Below are 19,758 nucleotides of genomic sequence, written 5' to 3' on the forward strand. Positions count from 1 at the left end.
ATTTGATAGTTTCTTATAGGAGTAAGAAAAAAGTTCTTTTGGAACACAGAGGAGTAGGAGGCCAATTTTACTTTACTGCTTGGTGCTGAAATACTCTTGGACCAAAACAAATGGATAATTTTAAATGTCTGGTAATTCAGTTTGCAGAGGGGATTAAAGGTGTAGAGTGAGAAAAATCAATACTGTATTGGATATTAAGCAATCGATAATTAATCTTGCTTCCCTTATCTTGACAAGATGTGCTTTTTCACTTAGAATTTTCTCGTTTCCTCCGTAGGATTTTGCAGGTTAATTCCTCACACACGTTCACCAGGTACTTGGACAATATATTTTGAAGGTGCAGATTATGAAAGTCACCTTCTGCGTGAGAACACAGAGCTGGCAAGTATTTTGAGGGTACCATGAAGTGAAATGGATCCTTAGGACTTGAAGATGTGATGCAGATTTGTTTCTTTCTTACACTGAAGATTGGTGTGATAGCAGAGTTTTAAAATCACCATTAAATACTGATATTCAAAAATTTTTAAGCTATAATTCATATATATGTATTTTTTCCTCCCAAGCCATGTCTATTACAGTTTTGTCTGTAAGCAATGGTGCTTTTTAAAATAAAGAACACTTATACCCATGGTTATACCAGTCTTAATACATATTTTAAAACATATTAATATGATAACCTTAAAATATTTTCTTAAAATTCTTTGGCAGAAATATTTCATTCTTTTATAGTCAGTTCTGCCTTGTCTTAAATATATATCAAGCCATTTAGAGGTATTTTATATCTTTTTGAAAGAGTGGTAAATCCCCAAATTTCCCAGCTTCATACATGTTAAGAATAATTCTACTTTGCTTCATATAGATAGTTTTAAACACAAACAGGAATTTTTTGTATATTCAAAGTAATTAATTTGGCTTCCTGGCATACTTTAGGTTTGAGCATTATATCGTGGCCATCTCCAGAAATTGAATTAATTGATGATCGTTCTTTTGTACCAAATAGATGATCACATTGAACTACTGACAAAGTGAACATACCCCTAATACTGTTTTTTGTTTTTTTTGTTTTTTTTGTTTTTTTGAGACAGAGTCTCACTCAGTCGCCCAGGCTGAAATGCAGTGGAACGATTTGGCTCGTTGCAACCTCTGCCTCCTGGGTTCAAGTGATTCTCCTGCCTCAGCCTCCCACTAGCTGGGATTACAGGTGCCCGCCACCACACTTGGCTAATTTTTTTGAATTTTTAGTAGAGACGGGGATTCACCATGTTGGCCAGCCTGGTCTCGAACTCCTGACCTCAAATGATTCGCCCACCTCAGCCTCCCAAAGTGCTGGGATTACAGGCATGAGCCACCTCGCCTGGCCGCTAATACTTTTTATTGACTTTACTAACTGCTGTTTGTTAAGTCCCAAATAACAGCAGCAACTTCTGGTTACCCAATTTTATGGAAAAACAAGTACCTTCTAGGTAGATTCACTCATTCCTCGTCTTTTTAGTTTATTCTAAGACTCCTCAGGAGATTTCAGGTTTTGATTTAAAAGAAATAATAATTCTAATGTCAACTAATTTTATTTTCCTTAAAATAGTCTCTTACAAGCTTTAGTTATTATCTTTCTAAATTAAAAAGCCATATGTGTAATTACCACCTCTTGGCAAGGTACCTTCCTGCTTATATATTTAATTACTTAAGTTCCTCATTAGTGTGTATGCACTGTTAATTTTCTTCTTGAATTTTGTTTACTCTTTGGTGTATAGGAATGACATGTATAGAACACGTAACTTCAATGAGTAATTTCGCTTTCTCATTCTTTGAGTCTGTCAGGAGCTGTCTTGCCTTACAGTCTGTCAGTTTTAGGCTCCTTACCCGGCCAGGCGGGCTTCACTCAATAGCAGTGCGCTCTGGATGCTGCTGCATGAGTCCTGCAGCGGCGTTGGTGCTGCGATTTAAAATAAAATGACTGCTGGGTTTTCGCAAGAGACAAAGATGTTAGGTCATCTTTGTTATAACCATTTTTTGCAGTCCAGTCCTCCCCATGGATAGTGTAAAATAAGTTTAAATTTCTTCTTTGAAAACACAAAAAGACTGGTAATTTATTTTGAAAGGTAATAAAGTGAAAATTGAATTTTGTCCTTATGATCAGGCTTTCTACCTGATAGTAATGGGGGTTTAATTTTGTTTTGTAAACTAAGTTCTTCAAATCACATTTAAATAGCATTTATGACTAAATTCGTCTTTAAGACTTGAGTCAAGAATATCGATTTAGTTTACCAGATTAATACCTGAAGAGTATCTATATTAATTGAAATTTTTTTTACTGTTTATCTTCTCACCCTTTTTCTTTCCCCATTTGCTCCAGTGAACATGATTGACTAGATCATGAGTTGTCTAACCATATACAGAAGCACTTCCATTTCAGTCATAAAATAAACCTTTGTTTTCATCCTTTAGGCTCAGCCTCTGAGGAAAGAACCTGAAATAATCACTGTGACCCTAAAAAAGCAGAATGGAATGGGCCTTAGCATTGTTGCAGCAAAGGTAGGCCAATTAGTCATGTGAGAGTTGTTCTCTCCAGTCTTTCAGCATTGAATCAGTGGTTGTCAGAGTGGATCGTGTGGGAGTACTTTACCACCTGTGTATAACATGCCTGTTCAGTTCTGTTTCTGTGTAGGAGAGGAATGGTGTTACATGAATGAAGCCAGTGTGCTCACTGGGCCCAATTAGTTGAGGGATGATCTCCTACTCTGAGAATGTAGCTAGAGTGATACTTTGAGATTGAGCAGATGGTGCTCAGAAGGAAACAATTTAAAGGCATAGTCAAAACTTGATTCACACAGTGAAGAGAGAAAGCATTGCTACAGTAGAAAACTGCATCGTGGGAGTGGGGCACAGGGCTGTCACCTCATCATAGTGGGCCACTGGACGCCTTTCTCAGACTCCAGTGCACATAAGAACCACTAAGGACTTTGCTACGCAAGGAGATTTCTGGTTCTCATTTCCAGGTGCCTTCCAGTAAGTCTGGCGTGGAGCTTAGGAAATGGCATTCTTAACCTAGGCCTTCTATAGTTCTGATAGGTGTTGACTGCTGGACCACCCTCCTGGAATTCTTGGGGTTTGAATCCCTTCACCCGCTAGTTTTGGCAGGATATTTAAAGCTACACACATCTTTCCTTTGAGTTAAAGAAATGAGTATTGTGAGTTGGTGTTACTCACTCATGAGCCTCTTCCAATATGGAGTCTCAATTATGTTTGCTTAGAATGAATTTTAGCTTTGAATCATATTTAGATATTTTCCATGAAACAAATATGTTTTTAGCTAATATTCAGTAACTAATGTTTCAGTCAACTTTGCTGATATTTTGCTTAAAAATAGCACTTTGGCCACTATAATTTGTATTTTTGTTTCTGTCTCTAGGGAATATATGAAAAGCTTGAAAGTGTTACATGCAGTATGATAGAAGTGCCTTCTGAATTATACAGTTAATGTGCCCTGAGAAATATTTTAATTGCTAATAGTCAAGAATTTTAGTTTATTTTTCTTTATACCAGAATTATATTATCCTGAATATTAATTTGGAAATAAACGGACTATCATTTGAAACCTTGCCATTCCCATTGCCTGCAAACATGTGATTTTTAAAAGCTTTCACCGAAGCTTTTTCTTCCTCAGCTGCTCTAATTGGTGAAGGGTCCATTTGAAATGAGGGTATAGGGACAGGCCATGAGGTCAGCTTTGCAGCGAACAAATGCAGAAGTGTGAGAAAAAATGTTGAGGTCCTGGCTTTGAACTGAAGGCTAGATGGTGAGCTAATAAGTGGTCTAACAAGTACACAGGGCTCTGCCTGGCTGGGCATATTTGCATCTACTGTCCCATCATGCTGTGAGGCCTTTTTTATTTTTATGTTTTAAAAGAGGCTGGGTCTTGCTCTGTCACCCAGGCTGGAGTGCAGTGGCACAATCACAGCTTTGAACTCCTGGGCCAAGTGATCCTCCGGCCTCAGCCTCCCAAGTAGCTAGGACTATAGGAGCATGCCACCATGCCTGGCTAATTTTAGAAATTTTTTAGAGACAGGGTCTCGCTATGCTGCCCAGGCTGATCTCGATCAAACTCCTGGCCTCAACCAGTCCTCCCACCTCGGCCTCCCAAAGTGCTAACAAAGCTTTTGTGTCCTACTTTGCAAGGACTTCCTGGCAGCTCACTCTGCTCATCTCTGTCCCCTAAATCAGGGTACTTTTAGAACTGGAATTAAATCATGAGGAGTTTGGTATCTTTTTTCCTGTCAGACTGACTCTGTAGCATCTTCACTGTAGTTATCCCCACTCCCAGACACAGTCCCCAGCATATAGTAGGCAAAAAATACTTGTTGAAAAACAGCAAATAAGAACAATTTTACCGAGTGGATATTTGATTTGCTGTTATACAGGTTTAATCCTGGAAGTTAATTTATTTAAAATAACACATTACCAGCTATGTTAGCACAACTCTCACTGAATTAGCTATGAGGAAAATTTGTTATCCATAATCTTAGTCATAACAACACAAATGCCTATGAAACAATATGTGATTAAGATCTAGTGCAAGTACCATAAAACTTTACCTTTGTGTGTTTTGGAGAAATTAAGAAGATGAATGGGTGTTGTAGCAGTTGTGGAGGGCATCTTGGGAGAAGTGGAGTTTCAGCTAATCCTTGGAACAAACAATTGGAATAAAGGAATAAGGGAGATATATCGTGGGTGGGAGTGAGAGCACAACCAGAGATAGAAGAAATGAGTCTTGTGTGGGCCACTTTTGGATAAGGTGAAACCTGTGCGATTACTAAGGAGAGCAGAATAAGGAAGGCAGTGCTTAATTAGTTTTAAAACTCTTGATTGACAGGTTAAGGAGTCTGTGCCTTATCTTGTAGGCACCACAAAGAAATGCAGGATTTAGAACAAAAGAGGAACATGATGAAACTGACATTTTAGGAGGCTTTATCTGGGTCTGGTGTGCAGGATGGATTAGAAGAACCTGGGACGAAAGGTGGGCGTCTGTTCAGGAGTTCGTCAGAGGAACCTGAACCCTTTTAGCATATGGGTTGAAGGTGCTGGGTGGGGCATAGTAAGCTGCCTCTCAGAGACCAAGACGTGGGGTTCACCTGTGCAGGCAGAGGGTAGTCCAGGGCCCTTCAGTCCACCTCACCATCCAGAATTTCTGCTTACTCCTGGTAAGGGTCCTGCTCACAGGCCATATTTCCAGGCTGTTGCAATTTAAGGGACCAGGACTCAAACATTTGGAGATGTAAAAGGGGAACTATAAGCCATAGAGCTATGTTTTCTCTTTGCTTACCAACTGAGTCAGTGCCCATTTTCAGGAAAAAATCAGAATCACAAATTACCCTACCGTACTCAAATCTGTGGGCAGAATGTAACCTCCATATTTTCTGTTATGTTCATCCTGTAACCTTATTTTAAATGCTCTTCTTACCTGGGGTTTTAAGAGTGTTGGAGGTGGAAGTAGGGGACTTCCACGATCAGTGTCCGCCTCTTCCAGTTAAAAGAAGTATCTTGCAGTACAAAACTATTTGTTTCCTATAGATTCAAGTCTAATTTACTTCAGCATTCAGTCTGTCAGAGTTTTTGGTATTCTCTTTTGCATGATTTCTGGATGTATAAAGGAACCAGCATTACCTTACAAGCAGGGAAGAAGGAGTGGAGCTCTGGGTTCACTTGCCACTTTCTCACCCTCTCCTGGGTGGCCTCTGGCCTCTGGTTGTTTGTCTCTGAATTTTGACCTCTGTCCTTGCCAGGGTGACGGGGCAATTAGGACAACAAGCCAGCTTGAAAGTCACACCTGAGCCTCTGTTCAGTCTTACTGTGGCAATGCAGGCAAGAGGCTAAGGGACAGGGTGCCAGCCCCAGTGTCAGGTGACAGTCAGAGGATGCCCAGATGAGGAGAATCCTCTCATTTCAGGGAGGAGCTCCAGAAGGAAGGTTCTGCCAGTTATGAACCTGGGAGGGAGAGGGGAAGGAGCGCAAAAGGTGTCAGGAAAAGTGCCTCAGCTCAGACGCTCAGGCACGGGTGCAGAGCCCTAGGAGTGCCCGACTGTGCCTGAGTCCAGGGAGCCCATGCTGCTTGAATGGGCTCCACCTGGCCTCTGCCCATTTGTGCATCCATGCTGCTGCCCACACCTATCTTTGCTTGTTTTTAGATCCTTGCACTTGGTCACCTCTTCCACACCCAGCCTCTGCTATTCCCTAATCCCCTCTTCTGTGGGGTGTGAAGTCCCCTGAGCTGCTGTATGTCCTCTTTGCATTTGCTCTTACACAAGGAAGCCTCAGAAGAAACACAACCTTCTCTCTGTATCTTCAATGGAAAGTAATTTCGTCATAAAAATAACTGACTCTGGAATCTTTGCTATTACAAAAATATTTGTCATTTGTGGTGAAAAGGTACAGTAGGTATCAGTGTAGCACAATTACTGGCTTCCGTGAGTCTAATGTGATTTAGGAGCCTGCAGGGGTTAGCTTCAGGGTGTATTGTCATTTCAAGACTAGGTTCTTTGTACTTTTACTAGTATTAGGATAAACTTGATATGAAAGTAGTGGCTAATTGTTAAAATAATATTTCAGAAGAGAATATTACTGCCTATCATGTGAAAAGCAGAGTGTAAATTTTCACTTTTAAACTTTAAATCTCCAGCATTTAAAAAAAAATTAACAAAAGACGTTTAAAAACATTTGTAGAAAAGACCAGGAAATAACAATGTTAATAGTACTTCTAACTGGGTTGTAGGCTATATTAATAGAATTGGGGCTTAATGGGGCATAGTAACAGCGTAGAAGGTTAGGTACATACAATAAAAAAGATGGACCTTTCACCAGCTGAAGCTAGATTGGGGATGTGTCTAATGTGCATGTCTACACTGCACCTGCAAATTTGTGACTCCTGAATTAAACATGCTTCCCTCCCTCTCCTCAGGTCACTCACACAGCAAGTCTTCCCTGGTAAGAGGAAGTTGAAGGTAGTTAGTTGTCCCCTTAGAGCAGGACACTCCAAAAGACAGCCTGAAGAGGTTTCGAACACCCACTCTGTTTGGCATCCCTGTCTCACTCTACCGTGCGTGGCTTTGCTGCCTCCGTGGGGAGTCAGGCGGGAAGAGGTAGAGAATGACTGGAAAGGCCCTGCTCTTCCCTTTGCTGGGGACATAGACCTGTGTGTCCCTTTTCTAAAGTGGGGGGTGATCCTCCCTAACTTGTAGATGATGTTCACTTTGTTCTTGTTTTTGGTCTTTTCAAATACCTTCCACAGTGAATAATGTGTATAAATTGAAAACTGGAAGAAAGAAAAGGGAGTTCAGATTTAGTTCTAAAGTGGTTAACTTGGCCAGGCGCCATGGCTCATGCCTGTAATCCCAGCAGTTGGGTTTAGGCCGAGGCAGGAGGATCACTTGAGCCCAGGAGTTCGAGACCAGTCCAGGCAACAAGGTGAGACCCCATTTCTACACAGAAATCAAAAAGTATGCTGAGTGTGATGATGTGCGCCTGTGGTCCCAGTTACACTGGCGGCTGAGGCAGGAGGATGATTTGAGCTCAGGAGGTTGAGGCTGTGGTGAACTGTTTTTTCATCATTGCACCCCAGCCCAGGTAACAGAGCAAGACCCTGTCTCATAATAACAATAATAAAATGGTTAATTCATCAGCTTATAAAATAGATTTAGTGAGACTAAGTGTGGATTTGACGCTCATGAAAGTTTTTTTTACCTAGTGATAAAAGTTTTCTTCTCCTGCCGAGATGTCTGTGATCTTAGTCACTTCATCAGCACATGCCCCTTGACCACTTGAAAGATGAGACAGAAAAATATGAGTGAGGAATTATATGATCGATGGTCATTATCCATGGCTGTTTGCAGAATGTCTAAACTGCACTCCAGAGTGGAAGTCAGTGCTGAACTTGAAGGATGAGTCAGTGTTAGCCAGGTCAAGGATGGCACCGGGCCCTGTGCACAGGCTCAGCCCAGTTTGGGCTGTCAGGGGAAGCCATGTAGGGTGTGTGGAGAGGCAGATAGGACCGGATCCTAGAGTACAGTGTCAGCAAGCTTTTTCTGCAAGGGGCCAGACTGTGGAGATTTTCTACTTTGCAGGCCATGTGGAATCTGTTGCCCTGAGTAGTTCTGCTATCATGGCAGCCACAGGGCAGTTTGTGGCATAGCGTGGCTGTGTTCCAATAAAACTTCATAAAGAAAGGCCTTGTGATGGTGGGTCTGGACAGAGCGGAGGATTTTATTATAGGTGAAATAAGGACCCTTGAGGTTTAAATGAGGCATGGTATGATTAGAGTGCAGTTTTTAAAGTTTATTTTTACAACTCTGGAACATGGATTAGAGACGATCGGAAGTACAGCCAGAGACTAGTAAGTAAGTTGTACTGGTTTCCAGATGAGAGGTCGTGGAGGCTTACAGTAGGGTCGCGGCAGTGGAGATGACGGGATGGTTTGCTGTGTGTGCAGAGGACAAAGGCGTTCTGGAACAGACACCCCGTGAAGGCAGGCATCTTCTCTTATCCACTATTGAAAGGTTGACAGTTTCTGGTGATGGTGGGTACTGATACATATTTTGTTGAATGGCAGTTTTTGGATTGGCTTATGAGTTGCAGTAGTGGATGAAAGAGGGAAGTATGATGAATCTCAAGAAGATGAATCTTGATTCTGTCTTGAGCAGCTGGACATATGGAGGTGTGATTTACAAAGGCAGGGAAACTGAAGGGGGCAGGCATGGTGGCATCAGGAGTTCAGCTTTGAACATGTCATACTGGAGATGTGGGATGCCTGTTGAGGTGAGTGAATAGATTATCTAGTACATAGTTGGATAGTGAAACTCAGAAGGTTAGAGCTAGAGATAAAATTTGGATGTCAGCATACAGATGCTCTGAAGGAAATAAAGAAAATGACCTGTTAATTGGACAGTGTAACATTTTCAGAAATGAAGCATCTGTTAATGCCTTTTCTTGAAATGAGAGAATTGAATCTAGCAGTTCCCTGGCATACTGGATTACTAAATACAGTCCATTTTTTTCCAGTTTACTTGTAATTTCTGGTACTTGGAAAGTCATCTAATACATACACACTGCCAAGATAACACTGTGTAGTTGATAGGTATGTGGGTCTGCTTAAATTATTATAATAGAGTGGAGGTATTTTTGATATTTCAGGGGTATATTCTGAGTGCAGGGTAGGGCAGTATACAGGGGGATCTCACCGTTAGCCCTGCCCTGCGTCTTACTGAGCCTGTTGGTGTGGCGGCGTCACGTAGGATTCTGTTCATGTCTGGGCTTTGCAGTCACGCTGCTGCTTTGGAGCACGGAGCACATGGCACCCCCTCTCAAAGCTTCAGTTTCCTTGCCTTTAATATAGTAGTAATAGTTATAGTTACCTCAGCTCTTCAGAGAGAGAAGCTGTGTCAGGCATGTTGAGCCTGGTATTGGATAATCACCTGCTGTTTGTATTCTTGTTAGTCTCATGAGTGTGTGGTATATGTTTTTTTTCTGCAGAGGAACCTATAGACTTGTGTAGTTAAATTTTACCCCTAGTCATTTGTGTGCTTTTGTTGTTTTCTATAAGCTGTGTGGTTTTTGTATTTGGCCCGTTCTTTTTTCCTTTTCTAAATTGGTGTATGGGTTAGCTGCTGTAACCCTGAACCATGTTTTGATGTTAAGTTCCCTGACTCGCCTTCCACATGGTGGTTAAGTTTTATGAAATCCAGATGATTTGGAAGCAATGTGGGTATGCAGTTTACTTTTTAAAACATTGCTTTTGGGGACGATCAGCAGGCTACTTCTTGCTCATCTGTGGGACAACATGATGCTTCCTGTTTAATTTGGATTTTAAAATTACAAACAGTTCCCTCCTTTTTATTTTTCTAAGTCTTTTTAAAGTTTAAAAGTACAAAGTGAGTAGCAGTCAGCGTGGACTGGTTACGTAAGAGCCTGAATATTGCGTTGGTTCTAGGTCGTGTTGATAAATGCCGTACAGGGTCGTAGCATCCAGCGCAGAATGTGGTGATCCCGGTCTTGAAAAACCAGCTGTCTTGGTTGCTGTTGAAAACTGAGAGAAGTAGACGGTTGATTTTCAGTTCATGAAGTTGTTGTGGTCCCGGAAATGAAAATGTGGTTCTCTGTTGTTGGAAGAACACAGTCAGTGGTGAGTTTCTTCAGGGGGCAGTTGTCGGTGTTCTTATGCTCGCTGTGGTCTTGAAAGAATGCTTTTTCTTTCAATATAACTTGTTTAAACCTGTCAATAATTAACTTGCTCATGAAGCAACAACCATTTAATGTAGCTTGTAATTACACACTCATTTTTTTTTTTTTTTTTTTTTGCTATTTTTGTGCTGCAAATTCTTAAGCTTCATAAAAACATAAGCCTTCTGTATGCTGCTTATTTAAGAAAACAGCCATGATATTTCATCCTGTTAGGTATAATATGGTGAAGGTTGCTTTAAATATGATAACTGCCACTATGTAACTTGCTGAAGACATGGACAAGAATATCCATGGTGTAACCTATATTTGGCCCCATTAGGTGGTTTTAACTACAGCCTTTCTCTAAAACCTGTTTTTTCTAAAAATGAACATAAAAATGACACTTTTAAAAGTACTTAGGATGTTTTACTGTTTTATTTAAAAATAAATGGTTAATTAATGCCTTAAGTATGTTCAAGTTTATGCTTTTAGACAATGTACTGATTTAAAGTTTTAAAATCTTAAAATCTTAGCTTAAAACATAAGATTCCTATGCCCTAAAAATGAGAGGGTAAAGACTGTTTATTAGCATGCCTTCTCCCCGTTTAGAGAGTCAGTTTCTTGCATAAACTGTAATTTAGTCCTTTGAAGACTTTGAGACCTTCTCTTGTGTTCTTTAATGGTCTAATTATGACCACGTGGGAAACACCTAGTCAAACAAATGAAGTCAGGAAATTCCGGGTTCCTTTTTAGTCAGTTCCAAAGACCTATTGTGCTTACAGTTTCTTCCATGGAGATGCCAGAAACATCTTTCCACTAAGTTGTATGAAGTGACACTGCCCCTCATGGCTTCTTATGAATTTGGAAACAATATATTTTTGTGTCAAAAGCAAAATAGTAAATTATATGAAAGAATACTATTTTTACCTAGTTTATAATTTTGGCCTAAGTGCTGATTTCTTGGATTGGCTGAAATACTGAATTCAAGTACAACATTAAAATAACATAATAGGAACATAAAATGTTGATCCTCTAAAGAGCCATCATAGAAAATGATGATAATTTGTCAAGTTTACCTGGATGTAGAATATTGGCTGTGGGGGTAGCCCAGAGGTTCAGACTGCCCCGGACTTGCCCCATCTCTCTCAGTGGAATCTTAAGTGATCCAGACCCATCCCCTGCACATACCAGGACTCTAGGGAGCTTTGTCAGGAGTGTCAGGGTCGCCTCCAGTGGTCTCTTGTGCCTGAAAATCTGCTGAGTCGCACACCACTTTGCGAGGCTAAGGAGAGTTGTGCACTCTTCCCTGGTGAAGTTCACACACCTGCAAATGTCGCATGTGGTCTTTCGGGGTTTATGGGCCTCCTGCATCCCATCTGTGGGACCACCTTCGTTCCCTTCATTTTATGGAGAGGGAAGAGATAGATGTGGTCTGTTGGGTTTGTATTTTATACAAAGCATAAACGAAAACCAGAGCTGGAACTACAGCCTTGCTCATAGATATCAAGCTTAGTTACCTTGCTTACAGCACCAAACCTGCTAGGGGTAACTTACCATGGACTTCCAAGGTTGCTGAATATAGAATTCATATACAAAGTGAATTTTAGAACTGATTATTTCAAAATTAAGGTAATTCCTACCCAATAAGAGAGATCTTTAGAATGTTTTTAAAACCCAAGCCTGGATTTACTTATCTGACTAGAAATAAAGCAGTTGAAAAACCCTGAGGAGAGCAGCAAGCGGGCAGAGTGTCAACAGAAGCATGCCTGATGACTGAAATACTTCTGGGCTCTGAGGTCATTCCAGCCACTTATTGTTCTAAAATCACCAGCCAGAGAACCCAGGCTAGGTTTTCTTACCTGAGAACAATAGGGTTGGATTCATGATGATTTGGCCAGCATATCTTTCTTCCTCCTGCTCTTTTTTTTTTTTTTTTTTTGGATTGTGTTTTAATGATGTCTTTATGCTGTTTATCACGTTGTACTCCCACACGCACTCAGGGTTTGCTACTGGAATGTTTGAAGCCTAGGCTCCGCCTGACCGAGCCTCCCTGTGCGTGTGGGGAGACTACCTACACTTCTATAAAACCTCTTCTGAAAAGGTGCAGTAAAAGAATTAGAGAAGACATTTGGGGAGCAGTCTTTTCCTTGTTGCCATTTCTCATCGGATGTACAAAGCAACTTATAGGTGCGTGCTTCTTTCTCAGTTCTAGGGAAAGTTGAATGTATAGCAGCTGAGTTATTTCTGTTTTTTATTATAATTTTTGATAACTTTTTGTTCATTTATTGCCATGCTCTCTTGTAACTCATTCTACAGGTAAATTTCAGATACAGCTTTGGTTCATCCTTTTTTTGTCCTCCTTTCTTCTCTCTCCTCTCCCTCATTAGTCCCATCCCCCCTCTCAAACCCCCTTCTTTCCTTTTTAATGGAAAGAAAGGCAGTTTCAAGAGGCATTTTAAGATTAAAATGTTAAGATCAAACAGGCAGTGATCTTTGTGTTTCCTTTTTGCCTTTTTTTTTTTAAAAGGATACAAGATCTAAATCTTCTGCCAGTGTGTGCTACACGTTGGGTATCCTCTGATACGCTGAAATTACGTTGAAGGGCACAAAGGCTGAACATAGCAGTTTGGATGCTGTACTGCAAATGTTCTCAGGGACCTCCAGACGGGGAAAAGTATATTTAAAAATTTACTTCTGGTATTTAAGTTTGGTTAATTAAATTCCAAAATTGTACTTAATGAAATTTGTAATTCCTGATGCCTTTTGAATCTGTAACTGCTTTTCAGAAGACCTCTGCCTCAACTTTTCTTCAAAGGAACTGATTTGTTAAATGAGGAATGAGTAATCCTGAATAATTTGTTTTGCAAAGAATAAATGGACTAAAATGCAATAATATCTTTTCAAATACCATATTTAGGTACCTTTAAGCAAGTAATCCTTAAAACTATTTAGCCTTTCTGGATTTATCTATAATATTGTGTTCTCAATTTTAATGGCTCTTTTGCTTTTCTTTTTTTTTTTTCTTTTGGTTGGAAATCAGGATGTGTAATGTTAGCATGTAAATTGTAGTATGGTAAAATCTCGTTTTTGCCATGTTATCTGTGTAATTGCAAATGTGTTGCTAGTACCTATCATTACTCATGACAAACATACTATGAAAATCTACATTATTAGTGCAGCACTGTCCGATAGAAATATAATATGAGCTACATGGGGAATTTTTAGTTTTCTACTAGCTGTGTTTTTTTAAAAAGTGAAGTTAATTTTAATACCATATTTTATATTATCTAATACATCAGAAATGTTATTTCAACATGTAGTCAATATAAAAATCAATGAGGTAGTTCACATTCTTTTTTCCATACTAAGTCTTTGCATTTCCATATTTCAGTTTGGATGAGCCACATTTTCAGTGCTCTGTCCCCACCTGTGGCCTGCTGACTTGCCATACTGAACAGCACAGTGTTTAATACCATTTCACTAGTATTCTTGGAACTGTTTCTACATTTCTGTGATTGTTTTTGGTTGGTAATTACATAGCTTCCACTCGAATGTTCTACATGCTGACACACAGCAGCAACGAACGTAGAGCTTCTAGGCCTGGCTGTTCTTTCTTAGTTGGAAAAGAAATAGAATTACCATAAAATGAATTTTAATTGTGTGCACATGTAAATATAAAGACACTAGTTATTTTAATAAATTTTGAGTTCAGCCCTAATAGACTACATAGATTGTCCATTATTGTTTAGAAATAAGACCTAAATTAAGTGGTTTAATATTTCTGAAATTAATAAATTGTTTCATACATTTTTTTTTTTTAACCGTAGGCAGTACAATTCTCATTTATTCAAATGAAGTGGGGTAGGTAGTGAGAGCTCCATAATGTTAGGGAATTGTTATGGCTCGACAGACGACAGTTTGCTGAGGCATCTGACCAGCAGCAGAGGCAGGGATGCAGCAGAGCTTCTTTACTCGGCTCTTCCCCCAGTCAGGGTGCACATTCCAGGCCTGCACTGCCATAGCCAGATTGAGAAACCTTGGACAAGTGGACACCTTGTAGTTGGACAGAGACTGTGGTGGTTCGGGTTGAAGGTAATTGCCCATATTGATGTGATACAAGTAGACATTTCCTAGAGTTCTTTCATCTCTGGGTAGTCATCTCTAATTTTGTTTTGCTAAGATAATTACCGGTAAAACTATAATTTCTCCATACAGCAGTTGTAGTTAGAATTTTTATGATCAGTTTATGACTGTGAGCTGCACCTGAAGTATAAGTAGGATCCAAACAACCAGAGGTGGTAGGAGGGAAGGGCATGTGAATGGGGCCAGTGGGTCTGCAGGAAAGGAGTGTGTACAGAAGGTGCAGGGTCAGTGGACAGGGAATGTGTCCGCGGAAACATCCATGAAGCAGAGCAGTCCGTGAAGTGGAGGCCCGAATGCCCACGAAAACGTGGATAACCTGTGACATTATCCAGATCCGTATTCTTTACTTGCACATTGTTTTGTCTTCCTGTGTCTCTCTAAGAGTATTTTCAAAAAATATTCCGTGATGCGTTGTCTTGACTTTTGATCAAATTCCATTTTTATGACCAACCTTGAATAGACCTTTTAGATTTTAATGGGTGTTTTGAATTGAGGTCTCTCATAATCATGAATGCTTTTTAAAATGTTTTTGTAGAGACAGGATCTCGCCATGTTGCCCAGGCTGGTCGTGAACTCTTGGCCTCAAGCAGTCCTCCCGCCACAGCCTCCCAAAGTGTTGGGATGACTCCCACCATGCCTGGCCCTATCATGAATGCTTATTTCCTTAAATGAAAACCTCCTTTTGTGACAAGCAGATATACTTATAAATTCATTTTACTTGGAATTAAAAGAAGTGGTTATTACTTAGAATTCAGATAAATTCTGAATATATAAGAAAATAGGATGTGTCTTATATGTGCCTTTCCTGACAATCATGGATTTGAGTTCCCTTCCTGAAAGGGCACATTGGGTGCCAGAACCTGAAGTGCTTTTGTATCTGTCTTTCTAAAGTAGTAATTTTACAGTTTTATTGCTAACCCATATATAATGGGCATATCAGTTGCTTCTTAACTTACTATTCATTCAGTAAAATTACAGACCTCCTCATCTTAGGTTTTTAAAATAGGAAATTGACCAAATTCCTTATTGATCAATGTTGGTAAACTATAAGTCAACCTAATTGAGAAGCTCTTCTGGAAGGGATAGAGCTCCTTACATTCAAGAAGCTTCTAATGGAGTTGGAGGAAGGAGCCATTTGCAGAGGTAGCTGTAATGCAGGACACAGTGACTCACTGCTCACAAAGAACAAAGAGAATCCAATGTGATGAGAACATAAGTGAAAGATGATACCTTCCCTGACACTGGGAAGGTGAGTGGGCTGGCAGGTGAGCCTCGGAGGTGAATGATGGAGAGGATTTGGGCATATATCTTACATCAGAAAGACAGTTGGTGTAGAGAGAACATCAACCAAGTCATGAACATGAGTCAGATAGAATGGGAAGAGGTGAGGGGTGATTTGGGTGGAGAATGACGAGAGAGGTTCATGGAGCCGTGAATAACTTATGCAGGAAGCTGCTGTGAATTTTTACAGCAGCTGGCAGTTACAAGAGTCTGGTCAGCATAGTGTGAGCTGAGCTATGCTTCAGGAAATGCGATTGGATGTAGAGAGACCAGAAGATCAGTCATGAGGAGAGCTTCCTCATTTTGCCAGAATTTGTCTGAAATTTATAATGTAAACTTCAACCTATTTAAAGATAGGGAGTGCAGTCAAACATCAGTAGTACATGATCAATTTTGCTTCAGGATTTAAATTTAGGCATTAAATTTCATATTGCATATAGTATCATAAATTACCTACCTTAAAATGGTAGAGGATTCTGGGTTCTTTAAATGCCATGTGCCGTTCATGTGGAGCCCACATGTTCACCTTGCACGTCGGCTGTCTGCTTGTATAGGGTGGCTAGGAAGGAAAAGAGCCTAGTAGTTGCCCTCAGGTATGTGATTACTGCTCTGAATGAAGGAGTTGAAACATGGAGTAACAGGTGCCACTAAACTGAAGTTTATTGTGAAACTGGAACAAAGACAACTTCCAAAAATGAAAATTGGGAGTGGCAGAAGAGCTGACTGGCAGGCAGCACCAACTGTGTGCAGGGGCTTGGGTTTTAGGGAGAAGTGAAACAGTCCTGTTTTCATTTCTGATATCATTCTATTTTATGATTTTAAAAAGGGAGTTTTGTTATTACAGTTTGTCTAAGTAACTGTCATTTTTTTGGTCTGTATTAATTGTGATCATGTAAAGCATACCAGAAATGGAGGAAGGAGGCTTGATTTATTGTTCTAAAATATATATCTGGTATTTCCTTGTTTATAATAGTGTCACTAAAAATGCTGTATTACTAATATTATTGCTAAACATTTTTCTTGTCAGAGATGTTAATAATTGGTTATCTTAGTAAAGGGATGATTTTTATTCTTTACAAGGTCAGTATTACATTAACCGGAAGATAATGCCATGTGAAAATGTTGTGAGATGCCCATTCTCACTGACAGTTGGCATTGTGATGTTCAGTAATCATTGCTTTTCTGTAGTCAGGTAGAAAGCAGAGGAAAAAATAGGTAGTGCTTGTAGAACTTTTTAAAAACCTGACCTAGGGTAGCAGCTGGAAGGGAATAGGCATGCAGCCTTTTCAGGAAAAGGAAAAGAAGGACTGGCAGCACTCCAACTAGAATTATTAGTGGATGACCACAGATGAACTCTGCTGAAGAATAGAAGAAGCTCCCAAATGGCAAGGGTGTTTGTCTGTTTTGTTCATTGATGTGTACATGGAGCTTAGGACAATACAGACGCTGGATGGATATTTGTTCCGTGAATGAAATTTGTCGTTTAAACAGCCAAGTTGTAGAATTAAAGTTATTCATGAATCACATGAAATTATTAAATGTGTGAAAAAATTCAGTTAATTAGATTATGTGTGAGGGATTACCTGATTTAACAAATAGGGGCGGTCGGGAGGGTGCTATGTCGTAGAAGTATTTTTCCGTAGTGTGTCTTAGGTCCTTAGATTCAAGGAAACCCAGCATTGTCACAGATAGAGTGAGGCAAAAAGCATATTTATTATTCTTTTCTAAGTGATATGCTAAAATTCAGAAAGTTGCCGTTTTTTGAGTGCCTGCCGTATATTTTATCTTTTATTTTTGAAATTTTAAATTTACAAAAAGCTCAGTCTTTGCCAACTATCCCAGTCATGCTTTTTATGGCAAAAGGATCTATTCAAGGACCACAGGTTGTATTTGGCTGTTGTGGTTTGTGGACTGTGGTGAATGATTTCTAGAGGGAGGTAGCAAGTGGGCCATGAGGCATCTGGGACTGGGCTGGAGACTTGCATTGAGGTGAGAGTGGAAGCCATCCACAGGAAAGATGTGTGGACAGACACAGAGGGATGTAGGGATGAGGGTGGAAACCGTCCACAGGAGAGATGTGGACAGACACAGAAGGATGTAGGGGTGAGGGTGGAAACCATCCACAGGAGAGATGTATGGACAGACACAGAGGGATGTAGGGGTGAGGGTGGAAACCATCCACAGGTTAGATGTGTGGACAGACACAGGGATGTAGGGGTGAGGGTGGAAGCCATCCACAGGAGAGATGTGTGGACAGACACAGAGGGATGTAGGGGTGAGGGTGGAAACCATCCATAGGAGAGATGTGGACAGACACAGAGGGATGTAGGGGTGAGGGTGGAAACCATCCACAGGAGAGATGTGTGGATAGACACTGAGGGATGACGAGGTGAACAGATGGAAAATTCAGATCAAAAGCTGCAAAGGAGAATACTTGATTTTGCTTTCCGTAGAACTTTTATAAACTTAGTTGCCAGATAATGTAACCACATGAAATTTGAAGTATATACTACTCTCCAAAATGGAGTTGCTTTGTTAAATTAAGAAATACTGTACTGTTTTTAAAATGAGATATGTAATGGATGGTTTTATGCTTACAAAATTTGACCTGCTACAGGCGTTTTGTTTTGGTTTGGTTTGGTTTGGTTTTTCCCTGAGGGGATAAAGGGAGTCAGGATCAACAGTGCTGGCCAATCAGGCTGTCTTCTGTAAACTTAACTTGTTAACTAAAGGGGGCAAATGTGAGTGGTTTCCAAGTGAAAATTACATAGCTCCAGGGTGTTATAGAAAATCTGTTTTAATTAAGTCATTTGTTGAATCATATCTTTGTACCTTTCTGTGCTGTATTTTTACTCTTACCATACAGTGCCTCGCAATGATTGAAATGGATTTGTATTTGCCTTCAATCGTTGTGACCTAAGGAATTGTGCTCAGTTGTATAATCTTGTCCATAATATCTAAGTAAGATTTCATGCATAGGAGTGCTTTCTTTGATAGTTGCAATAAATTACCCAAAATTTTGATTGTTATAGGGTTAGGTTTAGTATAGTCGTGGTATCCAAGTAGAATATTGGTGATTCTGAAAATAATTATGTATAGTACTTAAGTCTATCTAACAGAATTTTATTCTTTCATAATATATCAATTCTATGTGAATTGGGTCTTGTTGCTTTGATATTTATTTACAGTTACAGTACATGAGTTATAACTGATTATTTTCTGTATGATTTTCTCTTACTAAGTTCCTCTTACTGTTTGCCACAAGAAGTTTTTTTATCATTTAAAATCTTAAACTATACGTATGAAAAGAACAAGGGTATAAGGGAGGATATAGGTAAATGGTGAAATGTAAAAATACTGTACTAAGTTGCTTTTTGTATTAAAATGATTAATAGTATATATCATGCAAGTAGTTTTTAGTTCACTTACACTTGTGGCTGTTCAGAACTATTCTTAAATTAACTTCAGGATTCCAAGTCTCTATTTTAGTCTCATCATTAACTGATGCATGAATAACTGATTTTTCATGCTTCTAATTTTCATGTAAAAATGAGAACCAGGACTTTGTTGCAGTTATCTGTGTACATGTTGGGTGGTTTTATTTTTGTTTTACTTTCCTGCATAGTGCATTTCTTACAGTATATCTTCAATGCAGTGTTTTCACCTTGTTTTTGCAATAGGGTGCTGGTCAAGATAAACTAGGAATCTATGTGAAGTCGGTTGTGAAAGGAGGTGCTGCAGATGTGGTCAGTATCATTTTGAAAGAAGTAAATTTTCAGTGTGTCATATATTCAGCAAATGATGTGAGAGATTCTGCTGATAATTTTAGTTATTTAACACTATAGTGTTTGTTGGAAGAACAAATAGGGTATCTACTCATCATTACCTTTTCTTCCTCCCTCTCTCTTTGCTCTCCACCCCAATCTATGCACACACCTGTGGATTTGCCTAGGATGGACGTCTAGCTGCAGGTGATCAGCTCCTCAGTGTGGATGGACGAAGTCTGGTTGGACTCTCTCAGGAAAGGTATCATTGATTTATTTGCTTGAAGCTTAGTATTAGCATTTTTAGGTGATTTTTGCATTAAATGTTGAAATTGGAAGATAAAAACTATGCTAAAACGTGCTC

General features: G+C 39.7%; 1 protein-coding gene across 31 annotated transcripts in view; it reads left to right on the top strand.

Annotated features, from left to right (window-relative positions):
- Positions 1 to 19,758, top strand: part of AFDN (afadin, adherens junction formation factor) — a 153,367-nt gene that overhangs the window by 105,347 nt on the left and 28,262 nt on the right. For all 31 annotated transcript variants that reach the window (XM_054558473.2, XM_054558475.2, XM_054558455.2 and 28 more), the window contains 4 exons: positions 278 to 381; positions 2,446 to 2,532; positions 19,311 to 19,376; positions 19,583 to 19,656. In XM_054558473.2, coding sequence (XP_054414448.2) covers positions 278 to 381; positions 2,446 to 2,532; positions 19,311 to 19,376; positions 19,583 to 19,656 — 331 coding nt within the window. The remainder of the gene's footprint in view (positions 1 to 277; positions 382 to 2,445; positions 2,533 to 19,310; positions 19,377 to 19,582; positions 19,657 to 19,758) is intronic.

Source organism: Pongo abelii, chromosome 5 (genome assembly GCF_028885655.2).
Source record: "Pongo abelii isolate AG06213 chromosome 5, NHGRI_mPonAbe1-v2.0_pri, whole genome shotgun sequence".
NCBI lineage: Eukaryota > Metazoa > Chordata > Mammalia > Primates > Hominidae > Pongo > Pongo abelii.